The following is a 22,077-nucleotide window of genomic DNA, read 5'->3' on the forward strand; positions in this document are numbered from 1 at the left end:
TAGACAGCGGCTTCAGGTGGTTTCTATATACAGTAAGTTTGAAATCTCTCTCATAAGGGTCACCAGAGGCCGACTTTCTCGAGTGTATTTTACCCCTGAGTGAGGTGATTTTCTTCAGGCAGAGGCCCACGCCAGTCGCTTCCCGAACCGCCGCCGCTTGCGCTCCAGCGACCGGCTCTCCCCGGACTCTGGCCACGTGTCCCCGGCCAGCGTTTGAACCGTCCCGCCAATTACCCGGCGCGCCTTGCGCCGCGCACGCGCATTTCATTGTTTTGACTAAAAATGCCGTCGGTTTCGAAAGCTGCGCCGAGCGCTTCTCCTCAGACCGAGAAACCGTCTCATTACACGTAGGTACCGAGCCCACCCGCCGCGGCAGCGCCACAAGGGCGCATAGGGCACGCTGCAACCAGCCAGAAGCGAAAAACGCAGCGGCAGGAAAGCTATCCAACAAATCTCTTCACGCCAGCTAATTTAGTCTCGGAGTAGCGACCCTCCCCCGCCCGCCAGGCCCAGGCCTCGGCCCCCCTGTCCGCAGGCCCATTCTCTGCCCCCATCTACCCCCGCCCCCAACCTCGGTTAGATACATCTCTCGGGCCCTCTTGTGCAAGTCAGTTTCTAACCTACGCGTTTTATTTTGCAGGTACCTTAAAGAGTTCCGCACGGAGCAATGCCCGCTCTTCTTGCAGCACAAGTGCGCCCAACACAGGCCCTTCACCTGCTTCCACTGGCATTTCCTGAACCAGAGACGGCGGAGGCCCATCAGGAGGAGGGACGGTACCTTCAACTACAGCCCAGACGTCTATTGCACGAAATACGATGAGACGACAGGGATCTGCCCGGACGGAGACGAGTGAGTGAATAAGACACTGTTTGGTACTCGGGCCGTGGGAGGTGTGTTCGAGGAAATAGCCAGAGGGACGCGCCAGGGCCCGCCCCCCTCAGGAGTTTCACTGTTCCCACGAACTTGGGGTTCGGTGTTGGTGAATGGAATGTTTCCCGATGGTGGGTTGTTGATTCAGGTCTGCAGTTTTCCATTGTGAGGACCCTTGTCTCCCGTGTTGATCTGTGGTAGGCTGGGTTTCTCTGCCTCGGGATTGTGAAGTTGCCTAAGATTTCGTAACTTGGAAAAGCGAAATAATGTTTGCATGGTTTATTTCATTTTAAGGAAAACATTTTATTCGCTTATTAAATTAACTAAAGTACTGCCTCCGAATTTACTTCAGTATATTGATAGAGGTCTTTTTCTAGGGATAGAAGGTGGTGAAGTAACAAACTTTTATGGTGTGATCTGTAGCAATCATTTAAATATATTCTAGCAATCCAATTTGCTTAATCTTCATTTTGTTAATTTGAGTCAGGGCACTTGAAAGTGTTTGAAAATTAATGAAGCTACACCACATGGGCTTGGAGATTTTCCAGTCGTTTCCTGTGACTATATATGTGATTTTATTTATACTTGTCATTTTTTTTGCTTGTTTTGTTTTCATGATACCGCATCCACATCTATAGATGCACATTGTCAAAAAGTAATTCTGTATCAGTTGCAATGTTGAATTGTGTATAGTTTCCTATTTTTTCAATTTTGAGTAAGAACTGTATTTTGAAGTAGATTTTTAAAGTTGAAACTTTATATGAACTTTTCATATTAAGTTGAAGTGGCATTTCCTGACGTCATAACGTTGAACAGCTCTGCAGTTTATTGCACATTACATTATCAAACATAAACCTGTAAACAAATTGAAAATGTTTCTTGTTATGAAATGTATTTCTCTGTGTTTCAAAGTTTTACTGGGATGGCATTTTCTGGCAACATAATAAGTGGAAGATAGCTATTTAAATAGTTTCATGACTTATTGTCCCAAATTACATCATGGCCAATTAAATATATTTACACAACATTACTATATTACTGTATGGTTTATTTCCCATCATCTACTTGCAATTAGAAAAAGACACTGTATTTAAAATGTGTAAATTGAAATTTTTGTGGTTATATGTACAATTAGTTAATTTTTAATGATAGTTTAATGTAAAGTTGTAAAATTAGAGTAAATATTGGAAGACATCGCTTTTAAGATCATATGAAAGGTTGAACTTACAAAGTTGCATGCTTACAACTAAATGGCTGGGATTCTCAAACTACAAATAAATTGCTTGTTTGCAAGATATTTTATGAGAGTTTTAAAAAATTGTAGCTTGCTATCTTTATTTTTAAATTTGAGCAGTGGACAAAATTGAAAATTAAAATTGATCTAAGTGTAATCAAAATTTGATTGTGAATTTTGATTCACAAGTGTTTGGTTGTGAAGCCAGTATTATTGTGGATTCCATTTGTATTTTGGTCTGAAGTTGTACTGTTCTTGTGATTCATTTTTTGCTATATTTGTAGGCAGTGAGGTAACTTTTGTTCTAACCTGTAAACAAAATATTGACCCCAGCATCTGCAGTGTATTTTGTGTTAGCAAAATATATCAGTCCAGCTGGAGCATTGTTTTCTGGATGTTGTATATATTTTGTGAAATTTATTATTCTTTTAAAGGTTGTCAATTTCTGTTGAAAGAAACATTTGGATTTAAACTAAATTCACAGGAGGATCAGTTTTTAGCATATAAGCAGGGAAAATGCATGAGGTGCATAAAGGACCTCATTAGAAATGAGATGTGGTCAAGAAATATCATGAGAAATACAAAGGCAAGTTTATTTTTAGATTGTATATACATAAATGAACAAAGCGAATAAGAGATGAACATCAGTCCAAATAACCACGTGAGAATATTGTGGTGGCAGTAACAGAAATGTAGCTTAAGTATGGTGAGGATTGTAATACTTTTTTGATTCAAAGTGCTCAGAAAAGATGAAGCATTTAAGTTAGACAACAAAACTGACAGGGAGATGTTGTATTTTTGGAAAGGTAATGCCCATTTTGTTAGAAATAAGAAGCAGAAATAGTGTGAATTGCTACTGGGGTTATTCTATAAACCAAATGGCTGGTGAATGAGCGAGAAATAAATCTTCATAGAAATCAGTTGTGGAAATATAGTAATAGTTGATTCTGACTTCAAAAGAAAAGATTTTGCTCATAACATTAAATTACTGAAAATGTAGTTGGAAACAGTGATAATCCATTAGATGTATTTAATCTGTATTTTCAAAAGGTACCCCAGAAAATTGTTACTTCTATTTTGAGTCAGGAAACAGGTGGGAGTTCAGGCCAGTGGAAATACTGTAAGTAGTTAGTGTACCATTAGAATCGATGCTGGGATCACTGTTGTTCAGAATTTGTGTTTATGGTTTGGACTGTGATTTAAGAAGCACAATTTCTAAAATTGTCTCTGATGCTAAATCGGAGAGAGGGGGAAGGGGAGGATAGTGTGAATACTTTCAGGGCTGTGATGATAGTGGGAAAATGAAAATGGCTCAGTGCTCTTCATGAAGTTGGTACAACTTGGTACAAGAGGCTAAATGGCCTTCTATGCTGTAATGTCCTGACTTATCTGGATAGATTTTACCTGGAATTTCACAGTGTATTAGGTGTACTATTGATAGGGACATGGGCTGTTGCTTCAAAATATTTGACCTCCCATCTCATAATTTGCCTCATTAAGTTCCCTCTCCCATACCTTGTTGTTTTATAGATTTTGTGTACAATTTTGCAATTCACCTGTTGTTCCCTAATCCTGTTACTTGTTCAGCTCTTTTAGCTATGAGTTTTGTTACTTTATGGAATGACTTCCAGTGGTTTTGAAAGATTTTATCTTGATACTTCAAATTGATTCCCATTAAGCAAGGTACTGGGGCTTAATTCTAGAGGGAAAAACAATTAATTCTGGTTAATTGGGGCACATCAAGACCAATACATTTAGGCCCAATTAAGCAGCTGCCTGAATTAGCTGAAGTTACATAAAAATAGTTAAAAAGATATAAAAAAGACAAAATACTGTTTAACTGAATGACAAATTATGTACTTAAATGAAATACAGAACAAATTAGAACATTACTAGTACTACTACAGTACTATGAAACTATGTACACTTAGACCCCACTTAATGCTGAGGATTTGTTCCCCGGAGGTGGAGTACTATGTAAATCAGCGCTCTGCAGGGTCATTATAACATGATGTAAATGGACGTGCGTCTGATTTTAAAATACCAAACCTGAGAATATTATTTTATGTATACACAGTAATTCATGGAGGAACAATCACTCAAATGAGCCTAACCTGTACATCAGTGGTGCTGCAGCACATCGCAGCAGCAGCGGAGGGACGTGGTGGTTACATCTTAGAGGAGGAACCAGGCTGTGGTTCCTCACGAAGCAGTGTTTAACAGCAAGAAATCATGTTGATAACACCTCTCTTTGCCTTATTGCTTCGCTCCCAGTCAGGGTCATTATCGATGAACTGGTCCATGATTTGTGTGATCGTGGTGATGCTAGTGCTGAGGAATTTTGTGGTGAGGTTTCTTGCTGGTGTTTCCTCTTCTCCATCCATGTCCTCAGATTCACCCAGGACGTGTTGCTCTGCCAGTTTTTGAAACTCTTAGATGTATTACCCTCTCTGGAAGTTGCAGGCCATTTTCCAGACATTATGGGTGAATAAGTTGGACAAGGGAGCAAGAGCATTTACACATCTGGGGAAGGCAAAGCATGAACTAATACGCGATTTGCTCTGAGTGGTTCAGAGTGTAAGTAAAGTGCTCTCATAGTTTGATGGAATATTTACTGTAATGAAGTTTTAAGGGTTATTTAGAATGAATTTTTGTCATTTAAAAAAATTAAATAAAAAATTGAATAATCATGTGGTAATGAATCAGTGCTATGTTGGGTAACATTATGTGGGGTCTGAGCATATTAATTCCTAATAGTTATTGACAGAGTTGTTGACATGGTATGCCACCATGTTCTTTTGAACGACTATAAATGAACAAAATCAATGCAGACAGTGGACTGTCGATTTCATTATAACATTTAAGATGATTGTTGATACTTTTGAATTCTTCCAAACTTGTTGAAGTAGTGAAATTTTCATTTTCACTGCTGGCTATTTCTGGCATCTCCAACTCTGAATGCTTGAAACAGCAGTGTGCAAAACAGTTCTGAATTGCCTTACTGCTTATTTCTTGCAGACTATCAGTAACAAAAATCACTGCCTTTTGAATGCAAACACTGCAACTGCGAATATTTTAAAACTGTTCCCCTAAACATGGTGCAGTGTCTAATGACCACACAAGTACACTACTAATGCTAGTTAGAGACTTTAGCCACAGTCTTTTGTCCCAGTTAAGCAGCATAGTGTCTCAAGTAAATGAAGTGGATCCCGGTTATTTTCTTAATTAATTTTTGTTCTTTAAGGGTTGTCCCAAATAAGTGGCTACCCTGATTAACTGATGGCCAAATTAACCGGAATCTGCTTTGTTTGAAAATAAAGCAGATGGTGAATTCAATCTTGTTTAGTCCACGCTGAAGTACTCATGCAGTTCTGGAGTGCTGCAATATTAAAAGGGACATGGAGAAAATGGAAGGGGTGCAATCTGAGTTTGCAAGTATGATGGCAGAAATGTGAAACTCCATTTTTCATTGATATGATCTAATAAAGGATTATAAAATAGTGAAAATAAGATCAAAATAAGATGGTCCCCAAGAAATTCAATACGGAATTCAGAAGGAACTACCCAAGGAATGGTGTGAATGATCTTGTGAAAGATGGAGTGGTAAAGGAAAATATAAGGGGCAGTTGACGGGGATAGGAAATTATGTTGATATATTTTGTGAGGAAAGATAGTGGTTTAATGAAGCTAAAATGTTGTCATGGACTAACTGGGTCAAGGGTCGTTTTTCTTTGTAAAATGCAAAAGTCTTCAGTTTACATAAGTTACTTTCTGGAGAACTGTAAGGTGATTTTCTCCGCAGATCAGAAAGTCAAGTCAACTTTTATTGTCATTTCGACCATAACTGCTGGTACAGTGCATAGTAAAAATGAGACAATGTTTTTCAGGACCATGGTTTACATGACACAGTACAAAAAACTAGACTGAACTGTGTAATTAAAAAAAAAACAGAGAAAGCTATACTAGACTACAGACCTACACTGGACTGCATAAATGTCGTTTTCTACAGAAAACCATATTGTATTGCTTTATGTACACTTGCTATAATTTTGTTTAATTGAACACTAACGCTATCTATAATTAAACTAATGGAATATATACTGTATCTAATCATTAGTGAACACTACAAAATAGTATAATGCAATTTTTCAAGTCATTAATGTTATTAATAATCATATGTTGTTAAAAGTCATCTGTAATCCAAGGAACTCCTCTTGATATTCGTGATATATGCCAAATCAAATGGTTTACAGCCTTTTGCTCAGCTCCATTTTATTACCATCAAAATATTATGTCCCACATCCACTGTTCCTAATCTCCACATTGTACATAACCTATATATCCTGTTCAGTTTGTCTTTACCAAAGCTTTGCTTAACTTGCATGATTTTCAGTGCATTAAAGTATATGGGTACTGTATTTGATTTTGTATATCTGCTCTGTTATACCTAAAATAGGAATAGATTCAAAATATTTTTCAAATTCTTCAGTTTTTAAAAATTTTGGGATTTGTGCTTGAAATAAGACGGTGTTGGTGTTAATATTCCACAGCTGTAACCTTATGTTTGAGTAGGGACATGGACTATTAAAATCTTTCCTAGCTAGATGTAATGAAATATTTTAAAGTTATAATTAAAACCAAGTCTTTCTTGCTGTGGCTGGCAGTTCAGGAGGGAGCTCCTGAAGTTCAACCATCACTGGAAGTAAATTTATAATGGGACCCATTGGAAGTTCTAGACTCATTAAAGGATAAGCATTGCAGCATCTGTCACTATGCTCTAACACTTAACCATTTGGAGCTTATTGGTAGAACTTTGTTTTGGTAATGTTACCCAATATTACTTTGGGAAATTGCCTGTTCCCTTCTGTGTTAGGTCAGACCTGGTATAGAACAGGAGAGCCTATTTGTATGGATGGTGTAGATTGCAGAAGAGGGAAGTTATTATTTGTAATTCCTTTATTTCTAAATGTTTGTAAGTATCTTAATAAACTTTCTTGTTAAACTAAATATTTATTAAAATTGATGTAAGTAGTCTTCGTAATGGCTCTTGAAGTCAGAGCTGTTTACTTAGGTTCAAAATTTTGGCAGGGCCAAAGCTCCATCACCATCTTTGCCTTCTGTTTGGGCAATTTGATATTATCTTGATTGAGCTGCCCAGGACCTAGTTGCAGACTAGAAGTCACTGCTTGATAGTCAGAGTAGCCTCTATAAATGCACAAATGTTTTTGCAGATGGGTAGGACCATCAGTATTGATCCTGGATGGCAGACTGTGTTCCAGCAGATCTATCCCAATACCACAGACCATTCAGTCCAACTAGTCTATTTAATCTTTTGTGGGTGAATGGTTAATATATTTGTCAACTCTGTTCCCATAACTTTTCAGCCTCTGTCTCCATTTATCTATGCAATCAATTTATTGATTTCATAGTTTCTTGCTGAGTTAATTCTGAAATGAATTACACAGCTTTGGAAAGTCTTTTGCCCTCTAGTCTAATCATTCACATTCAGTGTTGCCTCTTTGAAACAGTCTTTCTATGCGTATTCTATTAATGTTTCAATCAACTTAAACACTACAGTTAAATAACCTTACAATGAGCCATGTTCAAGGAAATGTAATACAGTTTTCTATAATCAGGCCTCAATTGATCTCCTTAAACTATAAAATAGAGGAGATATGAGGCTGTGTGGAGGTCATGGAAAGGCAAACATGGCCTTGGGCAGTTGAGGTGAGACTGCCAGAGATACAGCTGCTTACTACAGACGAGATGGCTGAGTTGACTGCAGCAGTGTGCACTCAAGCCAAGCGAGGCCTCTGTAGTTTTAACACCCTGTGTATGACATAGACCCATGCTGTTCTCCTTGTGCACTAATAAAATAAAAAAATGGTTGAGTCATGAGAGTGTGTATGTTTTTGGGCTTAGTTATTTGTGTTAGTTATTTTATTATCAGCGATGATGGTTACTTTGACAATTGCAGATGCTGGAGTCTGGAGTAACAAATGGTTTGTAGAGGAACTCAGCAGACTGAGCAACATTTTTTGAGGTGGGTGAGCAGGACAAAAAGCAACTGATTCATCTGTGGGATGTTGTCCAGTCCTTATATTCAATCAGGATGGTAGTCTACAAAATAAAGAACTCCTGAGGACTCAAAAAGGGGGAAGAAAATCAGGCTAGTTAATAAGACGTTTTTGATTAACTGCACTGCATAGATAAATCGTACTTCATTGTGGTGTGTAGTTATTCCTAAATCTTCACATGAATGACAAAGGGAGTGAGAAGTGAGATTTGAGCATGGCCAAAGTCAAAAGAGCTGTTAATAATTTTGTTAGCAAATACACATGTGAAATTCTTTTGGGAAAGAATGGTAATGCTCTATTCAGTCTAATCTCTGGTTGCAATATATAACTTTGTAAAATTTAAATACAATTTTCACATGATAGCTTATAATATCCATTTTCATTTTGGGGTGATTTAAAGTGCTTACAGCCAAAAGAAATGTTGCCACCATCAACATTACTAAACCAGTTAAAATGTTTTATCATGTAAGTTGCTGTGTAGAAGTTAACTGTTGTGATTCCAATGTTACAACAGTGAGTACATTTCTTTTGGCTGAAGTCCCATTGCAGCCAGAAAAAATACTTTTTTTTCATCTGTTGTATTGAACCTCTAGTTACAAATTTGAGTTTACTTAAATAAATGTTGGGATCTATTGTAGCTCTTTTTTCTTGTTCATTCTGATTGAGTTTTCAGAGAGCTAGCCATGATTTTTTTCTATTAAAGAAGCAACTTTAAACATAACCACAGTTATTTGTACCCTTTCACATTCATTCCAAACTTGTAATTGCTATGTTACTTATCCTCCATATTTTTGCCTTGTAACGGTGCAACAAAACTGAAATAAGATGTGAATATTTGGCCCCTTAATTTTTTTTTACAATTTTTAAGAATATTAACATTTCAACATCAATTTGCACGGAACCTCCTGAGAACATAGAGCATAGGAATTTACAGCACATTACAGGCCCTTCAGCCCACAATGTTGTGCCAACCATGTAATCTACTCTGGAGACTGTCTAGAATTTCCCTGCGGCATATACCTCTATTTTTCTAAGCTCTTTGTACCTGTCTAAGAGGCTCTTAAAATCACTATTGTATCTGCTTCCACCACTGCCGTTGGCAGTGCATTCCACGCACCCACGGCTCTGTGTGTGGAAAAACTTGCCCCTGACACCCCCTTGATACCCATTTCCAAGCACCTTAAAACTATGCCCCCTTGTGTTAGCCATTTCAGCCCTGGGGAAAAAGCCTCTGGCTATCCACACAATCAATGCCCATCATCATCTTATACACCTCTATCAGGTCACCTCTGTCGCTCCAAGGAGAAAAGGCCAGTACACTCAACCTGTTCTCATAAGGTACGCCCTGCAATCCAGGCAACATCCTTGTAAATCTCCTCTCCACTCTCTCTATAGTATCCACATCCTTCCTGTTCAGTGGTCCCCAGCTACCGGGCCACGGACCAGTACTGGGCTGCAAAGCACATGATTTGTCGATATGAGTCAGCTGCACCTTTCCTCATTCCCTGTCATGCTCACTGTTGAACTTGAATGCACGCAAGGTCATCAGTCGCCTAAACGCAGTGATACCCTCGCGCCAGGGATCACTGGTTGGCCTTGGGTAACTGTCCGCCTTGCACGGCCGGCGAGAAGTGCCTATGCTACTTGCCTGGAGCGCGGACAGATGGATGCTGCCTTTAAACCTGTTTAGCACACCGAATGTTCATGGGGAACCCAGTGCTAAAATATTCGCAGACAACCTAATTTGGGCTCAGGGTTTCCTAAGTAGCAGAGCAGCTACCTCGCTGCGATCTACTGGAAGTCATCCCTTGAGCCAAACTTTTGTCAACCAATAGATCCTACGGGGGTGGGGGGGGGGGTGAGTCTGCAGCTCTGGACAATAATTTTCTAAGAGCCATGAATCACAGTTAATTGGAAGATTAGACAATGCTGATTTAAATTCATTTAGGTGTCTGTAGTGTGGGTACGAAGGAGGTGTGACAGTTATATGTATTTCAAAGGGAAGCATTGTAGATACATTGAATGCGCGCCCTGTTGCATTCCTCCTCGCTCTCCGGACTGTGACCGCTGTGGCCCCGGCACAGGGACCTCCGGCCCTGACCTTGTCCACTCACCCCACCCGTGACCAGCTGCACCTGGTCAAGGGGTCTGGTGGTGGGCGGGCGGAGGCTGGAGTTCGGGCAAAGAAGCCCTCAAACCTGCTTTGGCACCTTGAGTCCAAGCACCCTGCACTTAAAGATAAACCCATTGAATATTTTTAAGAGAAAAAACTTGAGCAAGCGGGACAGAATCAAGTGCTGAGAGCTACAAAAACTAAATTGCGGAATAGACTGGACATAAGGAACCCCCTTCGAGTATCACTGTCTCCCATTGAATGGACTGTCTTGTTGCAGGGAAACAAGCCCAGGGCTCCACTGATTCAGCGATATTGGTGTGTTGCAATGATTTTATATGTTCGTACGAGGAAAATATACGCTGTGTGTTTAATATTAAATTCGTTAGGTAAAACCTTTTAGAAATGAATTTGAGTGTATTAGCCACTTATAAGTGACTTCTAGTTGACTTATCTATATTCCAGTTGTGATTAGCACCCCCCCCCCCCCCCCCCCCCCCCCGGGTTGGCAGGTCCGCAAAAATACTGTCAATATTAAACCAGTCCGCGGTGCAAAAAAGGTTGGTGACCCCTGCTGTAGTGAGGTGACCATAACTGAACACAGTACTCCAAGTGGGGTCTGACCAAGGCCTTGTATAGCTGTAACATTACCTCACAGATCTTGAACTCAATCCCACGGTTGATTAATGCCAGCGCTGTCAACCTGCGCAGCAGTTTTGAGTGTCCTATGGACGTGGATCTCAAGATCTCTCAGATCCTCCACACTGCCAGGAGTCTTACCATTCATGTTATATTCTTCAAATTGGACCTACCAAAATGAACCACTTCACACTTGTCTGGGTTGAAGTCTATCTGCCACTTCGCAACCCAGTTCTGCTATTGATGCCCCGCTGTAACCTCTGACAACCCTTGTTCATCAAAGTAGCCAGATACGAACTTTTTGCTGAGTTTGTAACCTTGGCAACGCCAACTCACTAGCAATTCTCCTTAAGTCACAGGTTTCAACCAGTTTTCTTGACAGACATAAATTTCAAATACATTAATCCTCATTCAACACAAACTCTTGGTTAATGAAGAGTTTGTTAATGAACTCTTGGTTAATGAATTGTGTTGAATCCTCATTCAACACAAACTTCCTGCAACTATTTAAGACCCCATTGAAATTACAGTTGTCTTGTTCCCCTGCAAATAAATGCATTATTGCTATAGCGAAATAAACTTTTCAGTCTACTAAATTTATAGCAACGATTAACCTCTATCATCATTATATTATTCCACTTAAAAATATTTTCTCTCATTCTCACCAACTCTCCAGATATTCTAACACTGCCTATTTACTGGGGACAACTTGAAGTGGACAATTAACTGGCCAGGCCATATGTCTTTGTGAGTAAACTAGAGCATTCAGAGGAAACCCTGCATGTTCAACTTGTGACAATGCAGTACTCGCTGTGACAACTTGCCATGTTAAAAACAAGTATAGGCAATAAAGGCTAGCAAGGTTTATTTCTGAAATGGTAGGTTAATCATAAGCTGACTAATAAGATGACTAGTGAGATACACTGGAGTTTAGAAGAATGAAAAGAATGAAAATTGAAATATATAAATTTCTAATGCGACTTGGCGCGTGGCCTAGTGGGCAAGGCATCAGACTAGTAACCTGAAGGTCACTGGTTCGAGCCTCAGCTGAGGCAGCGTGTTTGTGTCCTTGAGCAAGGCACTTAACAACACATTGCTCTGCGACGTCACCGGTGCCAAGCTGCATGGGTCCTAGTGCCCTTCCCTTGGACAGCATCGGTGGCGTGGAGAGGGGAAAGCCTGCAGCTTGGGCAACTGCCGGTCTCCCATACAACCCTGCCCAGGCCTGCGCCCTGGAAACTCCAGGCGCAGATTCATGGTCTCTCGAGACCGACGGATGCCACACAATGCGACTTAACATAGTATAAAGAGACATAGGTTCTCAAAGCTGGGTTGTCACAAAAGGTCATTCAGGACATAGAGGAGAAGAAATTCCTTCATCCAGATAGTAGTGGATCTTTGGAATTTTTCATGTAAGAGGATTTTGAAGGCTTAGTTACTGATTAATGACCAATTGATAGATATTTGAATATTTAGGTATTCAAATAATCGGGACAATGCACTAAAATAGCATTGATGATCATACTGAATGGCACAGTAAATATGTGACGTATATAGCTTACATTGTTCTACTTGTATTACAACATTTTTTTCAATATAGTGTTTGTGATTGCATATGTAATAAATACTAATAGGTTGCTGTGCGTGAAATATGAGAGAAAAATACCGTGGATGACACTGAAGATCAGAGGGGGAAGTGACTTAATCGGATTGTTCTGAGAGCTAGACAGACCAATGGGCCAAATAGGCTCTTTTCCCCTCCTCCATACCTACCTCAACCCCTTTATGTCTAAAGAAAATATAAATATGATATTTGGTATAATCTGCAGGTTTCAGCATGCTCTTCCGTAGAATAATATTGCAGCGTTTTTTCATTTTGCATGGGTGGTGCAACAGCAGCTGTTATTCTGCGCTGAATTTGATTTATATTGGGGAAGATTATTTGTAGAGTACATGTATAGTCACAGGAATGTTTTGGGGAGGAATCCCGCTCGTTCATCCTAGCCAACCAGCAGGTTTAGCTATACAGCATGAATGAATAGACTGATTTAAAAAAAAAAATAATTCCTGCTTGAGTGGATGGGGAGCAGGGAAACATCACGTCATCAGCCAGGTGACAAACAAGAGGATTTCCAAAGAGTTAGATAGTGGATCATTGGAGTTCAATTGTTATTGCCAGTAAGGTAAATTCCTTTCCTACCACTCTTGCTTAATTGGTAAATAAGCATTGCGTTGCTGAGCCATGGGAAATGTTATGTATTCAGGGCAAGACTTGGGTTTGCTAGGGTATAGTTAAAAAGTTATCAGAATTTTTTTCCCCATTCAGGTTGATGCCAACACCCAAAAACGTGCTCTTGTTGGTTTTTCCAATACTTCCACGTGCATTTTTGTAGTGAAAGGAACTTCTGAAGGAAATAATCATAATTAGAAAATATAAATTTTTGTTTTGATTCAGAGTGCTCTTGCTAGTGACTCCAGTTGCTAAATGTGCTGGTCTCTGAATGAATACTGTCTTGTTGCCAGACATTTCCTGAAAAAAATTGTCACTGAGGTGATATTAGAAAGGGATGTGCTGGCATTCAGTTCATTTCAAGCTTTTGAAGGTATAATTGAAGTTTCCCGCTATTTTGTTTCTAGACAGTTCTGTTCGTAATTTCCAACTCCAATATTGCATTTTCATTCCAGGATGTTCAACACTTTAAAATCCAGATGGGTTTCTGTGTCTTAATCCATTGGATGTTTTGTGATAGCATGGAGACCAAGAGAGACTGAATGGTACAAGTATTGGTGATTGCTGAGACAGAATGGGGACTGATTATTAGCTGTAGATATGTCCAGCAGAGTTGTAAAAAGGAGTTGAATAAAAACAGGAACAAAAAGAAAAATGAAGAGATAAAAGAAAACAACCTTGGAACTATAAGATAAAAGATAACCATGAAAGGAAAATGCTGGAATACCTAAAGTATCAGGACTTGACATTGAATTCTGCACTTTCAGATAATAAGTGTTTAAACAAAACTATCAATCTGATGTATTAACAGTTGTTCCCTCCACAGAGGCTGCCAAACTTGCTAAGCATTTTGTATTCCCAGCATCTGCAGTGGCTTGCCCCTCCAGAGTTTTGTATCCTATAGTTCCAGCATTTTTCTTTCACTTACACTTTATTTCTTTGTTTGCATCTCCAGACAGATAATCTGCTATCACCTTCATCTTCTCAGCTGACAACAGCAGTAGTTGTACTTGTATCATTCAGTCTGTCTATCTCCTTATATAGTGATATTCTGTCCCTCCGTTATTTCACTATTATTCATGCCTGCAAACTAACCTTTAGCGAATTCTACACAAAGACTCCCAAATCCTTTTGCATCTCTGATTTTTTAAAAATTTTCTCCCTATTTTGAAAGTAGTTCACGCCTTTATTCCTTCTACCAAATTGTATGAACGTATACTTCCCTGCACTTTATTCCACCTAACACGTTTTTGCCCATTCTCCTAATCTAACTGCTTCTCTAGACTCCCTGCTTCCTTAACACTACCTGTCCCTCCACCTATCTTCATGTTGTTTACAATTTTGGCCCCAAAGCCATCATTTCCATCATTCAATTCATTAACATCCAGTGTGAAAAGAAGTGGTCCTAACATTGACTCCTGTGAAATACCACGTCACTGGCAGCCAATCAGAAAAGGCTCCCTTTCTGTCCACTTTTTGCTCCTGCCAGTCAACTAATCTTTTATCCATGCGAGCATCTTTCCTGTAAATTTTAATTTTTAACATAATCTAAGTCAACTTTTTTATGAAATGGATGAAGTTGAAAGTCTGGATTGTTTGAGGGAATCTTATGCAAAACATAATGATATTCTTATTTTATCACAAAGAAAGACACCAAGTTGTCTAGTTTCTATATTGATTAATACAAAATAATAAAACTAATAATAAATTGCTTAAAATGAAGGTTTTTAATCACCAGTCTTATTGTGTTTGGTAGTATAATGTGCCATAATTAATTCTGAAAGCTTAGTTATATTTTGGGCTTTTCAGCCAGCATTTAGTCATTAATTTTTTTTTTAGAAACAGTTCTTTACCTAGTAAGTTAATTGTTTATAACTATACAAATATTACTTTCTAAATGCACAAGTTACAGAATATACTCCCAGGTTACAAATGGACGTATCAAATCAAATATTCTGAGCTATTTTGGGAGTTCAGCTGCTTTTCTCCCTTCAAAAAATCTTATGCTACATTATTCAAATTCTAGGGATATATCTTAATCTTAATATTACAGTTTAACAATTTAAATTTATGCTAAAAAATGTGTAAGTTTAAAAAATGTGATAAAGTATATGTCATTGTTGAAACCATTCAGATGATTCACCAGTGTCCTTTGAAGAGGCAAGTCTGTTTTCCTTATCTTATCATAATGCATGGGTGGCAGGGTGGAGATATGCCTATACCAAAGGAAGTATAAGGTGCTTCTACCCTCTGCTAGCCTGCAGGTCATTGTTGGACAAGGTGTAGCACTACAAATCAGAGTCACATGAAACCATAGGAGCAGGTGGTAGATGGTCATATTACAAGCCCTGATTATGCGATCGCAGATGCCAGGCAGATAATCTCTGGAGAGGATTGATAGTGGTTGGGGGTTACCCGTTTTGTAAAGACACCAACCAGAAGACGGCAATGGCAAACCTTCTTTGGAAAAATTTTCCAAAATCATTCTCCATGGTCATGGAAAGACCACGATCGCCCACATCATATGATACGGCACGTAATGATTGATAATGATGTGATTCTAATCCTAAAAATTAATCATTGTCTAATATGTCCTTTAATTCTTTTTGTGTAGTTGATTGCTGTCATCTGTTCTAGAGGTTGAACCTTCTCAGTCAAGTGCACATGAAGGGCTTGAGGTTACAGAAATAAGCAGAAAATTAATTTTGACCTGCCATATCTTAAAGAAGCTACTTAATGATGCATGTGTTCACAGTAGCAATCCATCTGATTGTATGTAAAGTGACCACCTTGGCTTTCCTTATCATACTATGGCAGTCTGTTGGAAAAGAGATGTTTACTAGATTTAAGTCATGTCCATCTATTCATTATCATTTACCTGAATAAAAAATAGTCACCATTCTTTAATATTGTGTTTTAAGGTCACAAGTAGATTTCAGATTGAGCCCAACATAGCTCGTTCCAGGCTATTGATCAATTTGTAACAGGCATTATTTTCTTGATTTGAAAAGCTTTGCAAGATGATTGATGTGGTGAAAATATTATCATGGACGTTGACAATGAAAAGTATGATTGCATGAAATTCATGCCTTCCCTGACCATATTTTTATAACTGTTTGACAATGCAGTGGTCTTTTCAACTTGAAAAGAGTCAGTATTTACATTTCTGTAAAGATGCATTATCAGAATTGGTGACAAGTGTTCAAAAAGAGGAAAAGAAATGCTTTGATTTAAGGGAAGGGAAAAAATTACTTGGACCACTGAGGAACAGGTTGGGCATTGTAGCCATCTTTAATGCCCTAGCATCTCTAATAGTTTGATCACATCGTTCACAGATGTCTGAACTGGAGTAAAAGCAAACCAAGTCTAAACGATTTAAGATGAAAGATATAGTTATTCAAATCCTGGTGCTTGGTAAATCTACAGAGCTAGTTCATCACTCCAGAACTACTTCATCCAAAATTGAATGCAGGACTCTATATACTAACAAGTTAAAATGCCTCCTTTTCACAATTCACAAGAGTGACTTCCTTATTTTTGAAAAGCCAGTTCCTTTGAGATAAAGGGCAATATTGCATTAATCTTTCTGTTTAATTTTTGCATCTGTTTAAAATGAAGGGGATTCTTGTAAAATGCTTTAAATTTCAGATTCTGAATTACCGTAGATTCCGGATTATACGCCGCTACTTTTTCCCCACATTTTGAACAGCTTTGAACTCTGCGGCCTATAATCCAGAGCGGCTAATACATGGTTTTTTTTCATGCCGCCTCGTAAACATTTTGCCTCGTAACAGTAGACCAATAAAATTGATGAGTAGTTCACAGAGGTCCAATGAAATTGTACGATAAATCAAGCGCACTTTCACAATTAAATTATTGTAAATCAGTCATTTGTACTCACCCTCATCAACATGGAAAATACTCGAAGAAAAGCAAGACCCGAGCGCGTCAGAGCCGATTAGACCCGATCGCATTGCGCAAGCGCGTCAGAGCCGATTAGACCTGATCAGACCCGATCGCATTGCGCAAGCGCGTCAGAGCCGATTAGACCCGATCGCATTGCGCAAGCGCGTCAGAGCCGATTAGACCCGATCGCATTGCGCAAGCGCATCAGAGCCGATTAGACCCGATTAGACCCGATCGCATTGCGCAAGCGTGTCAGAGCCGATTAGACCCGATTAGACCCGATCGCATTGCGCAAGCGCGTCAGAGCCGATTAGACCCGAGCGAAAACGCTGCTTTTAAGTTAAAGTCGATCAATAACTTTTCCTGGTAAGCTGCAGTATATATATTTTTACCAGTCGCTAGGAGATATTGGAATGTTGTTCGTGCTGTTCAGTAAAAAAGTATATGCAACGTAATTTGTGTTACCGATACGTATGTATATTTAAAAGTAGCGGTGCGGCCTAAAATCCGGTGCGGCCTTTACAATTAAAAAATTGATTTTATTTCTAAAATTAGAGCCTGCGGCTTTTAATCAGGTGCGCTCTGTAGTCTGGAATCTACGGTAGTGTGTATGAGGCTTAATTAAAGAGGAGCAAAAGTAGCAGCTTGGTGTGGACTGTGTTACTGCCTACTACAGGACTAAATCAACTTGGTGCATAAAGGTGGTGTGTCATCTGACAGTGATGTTTCTCTTGCAATTATAAGACCCTGTTGGACATAAATGTAAAATGCTGTAAGCCCACTTCCCTTGTTTATTGATGAGACAGATGTCGAGGAAGCTGCTTGAACAAGCTTGTAGTGAGAATTAGGCGTCAAGCCGTGGGCTTGATTGTTGGAGCAGTCCAGAAGAGGAGACGTCAGTGATGGTGTAGTGCAGTGTTCATCCTTGGTTGGGGTCTGGGTGCTGCCCTCCAGTGGCATGACATATTGGATTGGGTGCTTGCATGCATGCATGGATTCATCTGTGAACTGCTGAGAACTGCTTAAGGCTGATTTATACTTGTGCGTCGCATCGACGCCTTAGGTAATGCATACCCTATGCTGTCCAGAAAAGTTACTCGCGTGCCGCGGTGATGCAGACTGCAACAACTGATTGGTCCGCTTGGTAGCATCGCATTTCCTCCTATGCACTTCCAGTTGCTTCTTCTCCGCCATGTTTGTAGGCTGTGCATGCACCGATGTGAAATAGATGAACCAAATCGTCAAATCTACCTGCCGACATGTGAAAATGTTTGAAATGCATTTCCTTATCCATGTCTCTCACAAAGAAACTCAACACAGTGGCATAGAAACCCCACCGCCAACTAGCGTTTTGGCGCACACCAATGCATGCTTGCTACGGCATAGAGCGACGCAGAAGTGAAAATCAGGGTTATGGCGTAGGCTGCAGCGTAGCCCGTATGCGCAAATCAGCCTTTAGTTTTGCTGATAACACCCATGCAGCATTAATTTATAGAACATGTCACTTGCTGACTTGGGTTATATTTTTTGTGTGACTGTAAGTTTATTTGCTGTCTTATGTGTGTATGTGCCTTGTGCTGTGTATTGACTGTTGGTACTGTGATTTGCACCTGATCCACATGGAACGCTATTTTGTTTGGCTGTATGCATGAGTATTCATGTATGGTTGAATGACAGTTAAACATGAACTTGCTTGCATTTGCACTTATAGATACTGATTTTTTAAAACCCTGGTTCACTTTTCTACAGCAATTCATTTTAATACTTCAAATCCATTGGTCTTTGAAATAGCTGTATAAAAGATGTGCAAGACGTTTTCACTGCACATGTTTTTTCTTTTTGCTTTATAGCCTCAAAAATTAATTAGAAGAAATTTTCATGTGCATTAAGTTAATGATGTGGAGCAACAATTTCTTTATTATTAATAAAGCCACAGGCAGAGAAGTCAATTTGAGATATTTTGAAAATGTTCTGGTATACGATAACTTGGTCAATTACTTATTTCAGAAGTTTATTTTACTTGGTTTGAGAGCAGTTTTTACTTCCAAATTAAGGGAAGCATATGAATTTCCCCCAAAACTCTTCAACTTAAAAATTAATGCTCAAATTTACCAAAGGTATTAACAGCAGTATGTTTTAATTGCAACAGTAAGTGAATACTGTAAAAACATGAATATTCCACTGTTTAGTTTAAATCCACCCTTTTTCCATTTTTTGTGACCATAATCTTTTACAGGCCTCAATGTGGTGTGGCATTTCTCCAGATGTTTGTTCTATTTCTTTGAGTGAACCATATAGTGGTATTTCTAAACGACTGTTAGAAAATGCTGTTTTTCGTGATGGGTGGCAATATTTGCTTTTGTGTGAAACTTTTAATTTTGAGTTGTGGAGAATATTAGAGTTCACTACTGGTCATGTGTTAAAACCATTTGAAAGTTTGCTTTCAATTTAGCGAACTTGAAGATGTATATCGTGGAGAAAATTGTTGTTTATTCTGTAAATGAGAAAGCATATGTAAAAATATGCTTTGCAGTGTTGATAAAGCCTGCAAAACTTCAAAGCAGCTAGATTCTCATCTCAAAGCATGGCTATACCAGTTGCCACATCTTGACTTCAAAGTCTGGATATCAATCTATAAGTTGCTGCCACTCTCGTATGATGATACAACTTCTAAAAGTGCTGTATTCTGTTAGTGTTTTTCTTATGAAAAGCTAACAGGGTAAATATGGGTGTTTTTGAGCTGCAGATCTTGTCCAAGAATCTGTTTCTGAGCAAGAGTTGGTAAGTTGCTTGGTCTAGCTTTGTTGCTGTTCACATTCTGATACTAATTTCCAAATTGCTGACTTTTCTGGGAAGCATTACTGGCATGGATTAAATTTGTTGTCATTTGTGTAGTTAAAGTTAAACTTTGCAACTCCCTAGCCATGGAAGAGTAAATTGTGAATTCTCCACTGCTCTTTATTGTGTGCAACTAATTTTCCAGATTATAATTTAATTCACGGCAGTTATAGACCATAAGACATAAAGAGCAAAATTAGGCCATTTGGCCCATTGAGTCTGCTCCGCCATTCAATCATGGCTGATCCTTTTTTCTCTCCTCCTCAACCCTATTTCCCGGCCTTCTTCCTGTAACCTTTGATGCTGTGTCCAATCAAGAACCTATCAATCTCTGATTCATATTTATGCATATTATCAGCACCAAAGCACACTTCTGCTTGAATGTGTTTACTGGGCTTAAAGACAAGTTTCATATGGAGTAACTCAACTATTTGTCTTGAGTTTATCTTGGACACCAGCTGCTAAATCCACAAAACGTGAATGGATGAAGAAGAGTCCAGGGCAAAGGAGAGAGTTTATGTTGAAAGTGTTGAATAGCTTATTGCTTTGTTCTTGAAATTGAATTTATTGTGAGCACTAACATATCATAGTTTTCTGCTCCAAGTTGTGTTTTTTAAAAAATATTATTAGGGAGCTTGTGGACATCCCAAAACTTGGTATTTGAGCAGCAGACAGTTGATCTGAGTGTCTGGTAGGGGCTATCAACAACTATGTACTGACAGCATATTTGACTACTTAAAACAAAGATTCCCTTGACTGTACAAAATAATTAATGTGCAAGTCTTACTGTTAACTAACAAGGTATTTTGACTGTGCTTGTTAATAATGCATAACTATTAAAAAAATTAATGTTTGTTTTCACATGTAAATAAACAGTATTTAAAATTTGAACTAAATATTTTTAATACTCGATTCAGAATAAATGATCCTGGTTATGTAAATAAGTTTAGAATTTATTGCTAGTGAGCAAATCAAGATGTACTTTTATTCCTGCCCTGCTTAAGGAGATTAATGTCAAGCTTCTTGCAACATTGTTCTGACAATGAGCTTTTCAATGTTGTAATTGTAGAAGGTGATGATTTAAAAAAAATGCAGATTTATTTCCTCTTATTTGGTTGTCATCCAATAGAGCTGCAGGATAATAAAGATATATAGTTTTAGGAGGACCTACAATCTGTATTCAGACACACTTTATATTCATAATGTCTTCTTTAAAACTGCTTTATGCACTGAGCATATTTCCAGCCACTGAAGCATGGGGGAAAATTTGATTCTTACTGCAGCTGTCTGAATGAGCTGCAGCATGTCTGAATGAACCTGATCTGATTTTTGTATTTTATTAATGCAATTGTGTGAGATTAAATTGCTGACAGTAAGTTGTACAACATCCTGTAAAAGTCTTGAAGACTTTTTTTGGCAATGTGATGAATCACAGCTGGCAGTTTTTCATACTTTTGCAATTTCAGATTAATTTCTTTCCAATATAATTTTTAAATACGATTAGCTTTGTTGGTGAAAATGGAAGGGAGAAAGTATAAAGACCTAATTTGTACTGCCAATATTTATTTAACACATGGAATACTCTTCTAGAAGTCAAACAAGCACCAGATTTGGAGACAAAATCTCTTGCAGCTAGCTTGCTTATGTATAAAGTCTCATTGAGAGGTTTTACTGGAATTTACAATACTTGATATTGCTTGTGATTGAGTCTAACTTGTTGCATTAACTGGAGACTTTGCAAGCAACTCTGAACATTGCCAACTTGAAGAATAGATAGATTTTTTAAATGCCTTTAAGCAGAGTCCAGACTGCAGACTCCGGTCATGAGCACAGCTCCCATTAAGAAAAAGGAAGTTCAGTTGTCACTGTAGGTGAAATTGAAACACAGGCCCTAAGGGCTCTCCTCTCTCTCCCCCTCCCCCCCACACTCCTTACCATCTTGCTGGCTAATGTAGTATCTGGAAAATAAAATCGAAGAGCTCTGAGCAAGAGGCAGTATCAGAGGGACATCTGGACTGCTTTGCATTTTGCTTCATGGAAGCATAATCCAGCCCCCTCAGCCAACATCAGGCAGGCACTGAAGGATCTGAAGACAGTGATCAACAGCCCCGAGACATTGCTCCCTGATGTCTTTCCAATCATTGCAAGGGATTTCAACCCAGACCAGCT

The 22,077-nt window shown here is 38.8% G+C and overlaps 1 protein-coding gene across 2 annotated transcripts in view; it reads left to right on the forward strand.

The window, feature by feature from the left end:
• The first annotated feature begins 269 nt into the window (after positions 1–269).
• Positions 270–22,077, forward strand: part of unkl (unk like zinc finger) — a 140,217-nt gene continuing 118,409 nt past the window's right edge. For both annotated transcript variants that reach the window (XM_073060856.1, XM_073060857.1), the window contains exons 1-2: positions 270–347; positions 641–850. In XM_073060856.1, the coding sequence (XP_072916957.1) occupies positions 283–347; positions 641–850 (275 nt within the window). In that variant the 5' untranslated portion in view covers positions 270–282. The remainder of the gene's footprint in view (positions 348–640; positions 851–22,077) is intronic.

This window comes from Hemitrygon akajei, chromosome 11, assembly GCF_048418815.1.
Source record: "Hemitrygon akajei chromosome 11, sHemAka1.3, whole genome shotgun sequence".
In the NCBI taxonomy this organism is placed as follows: domain Eukaryota; kingdom Metazoa; phylum Chordata; class Chondrichthyes; order Myliobatiformes; family Dasyatidae; genus Hemitrygon; species Hemitrygon akajei.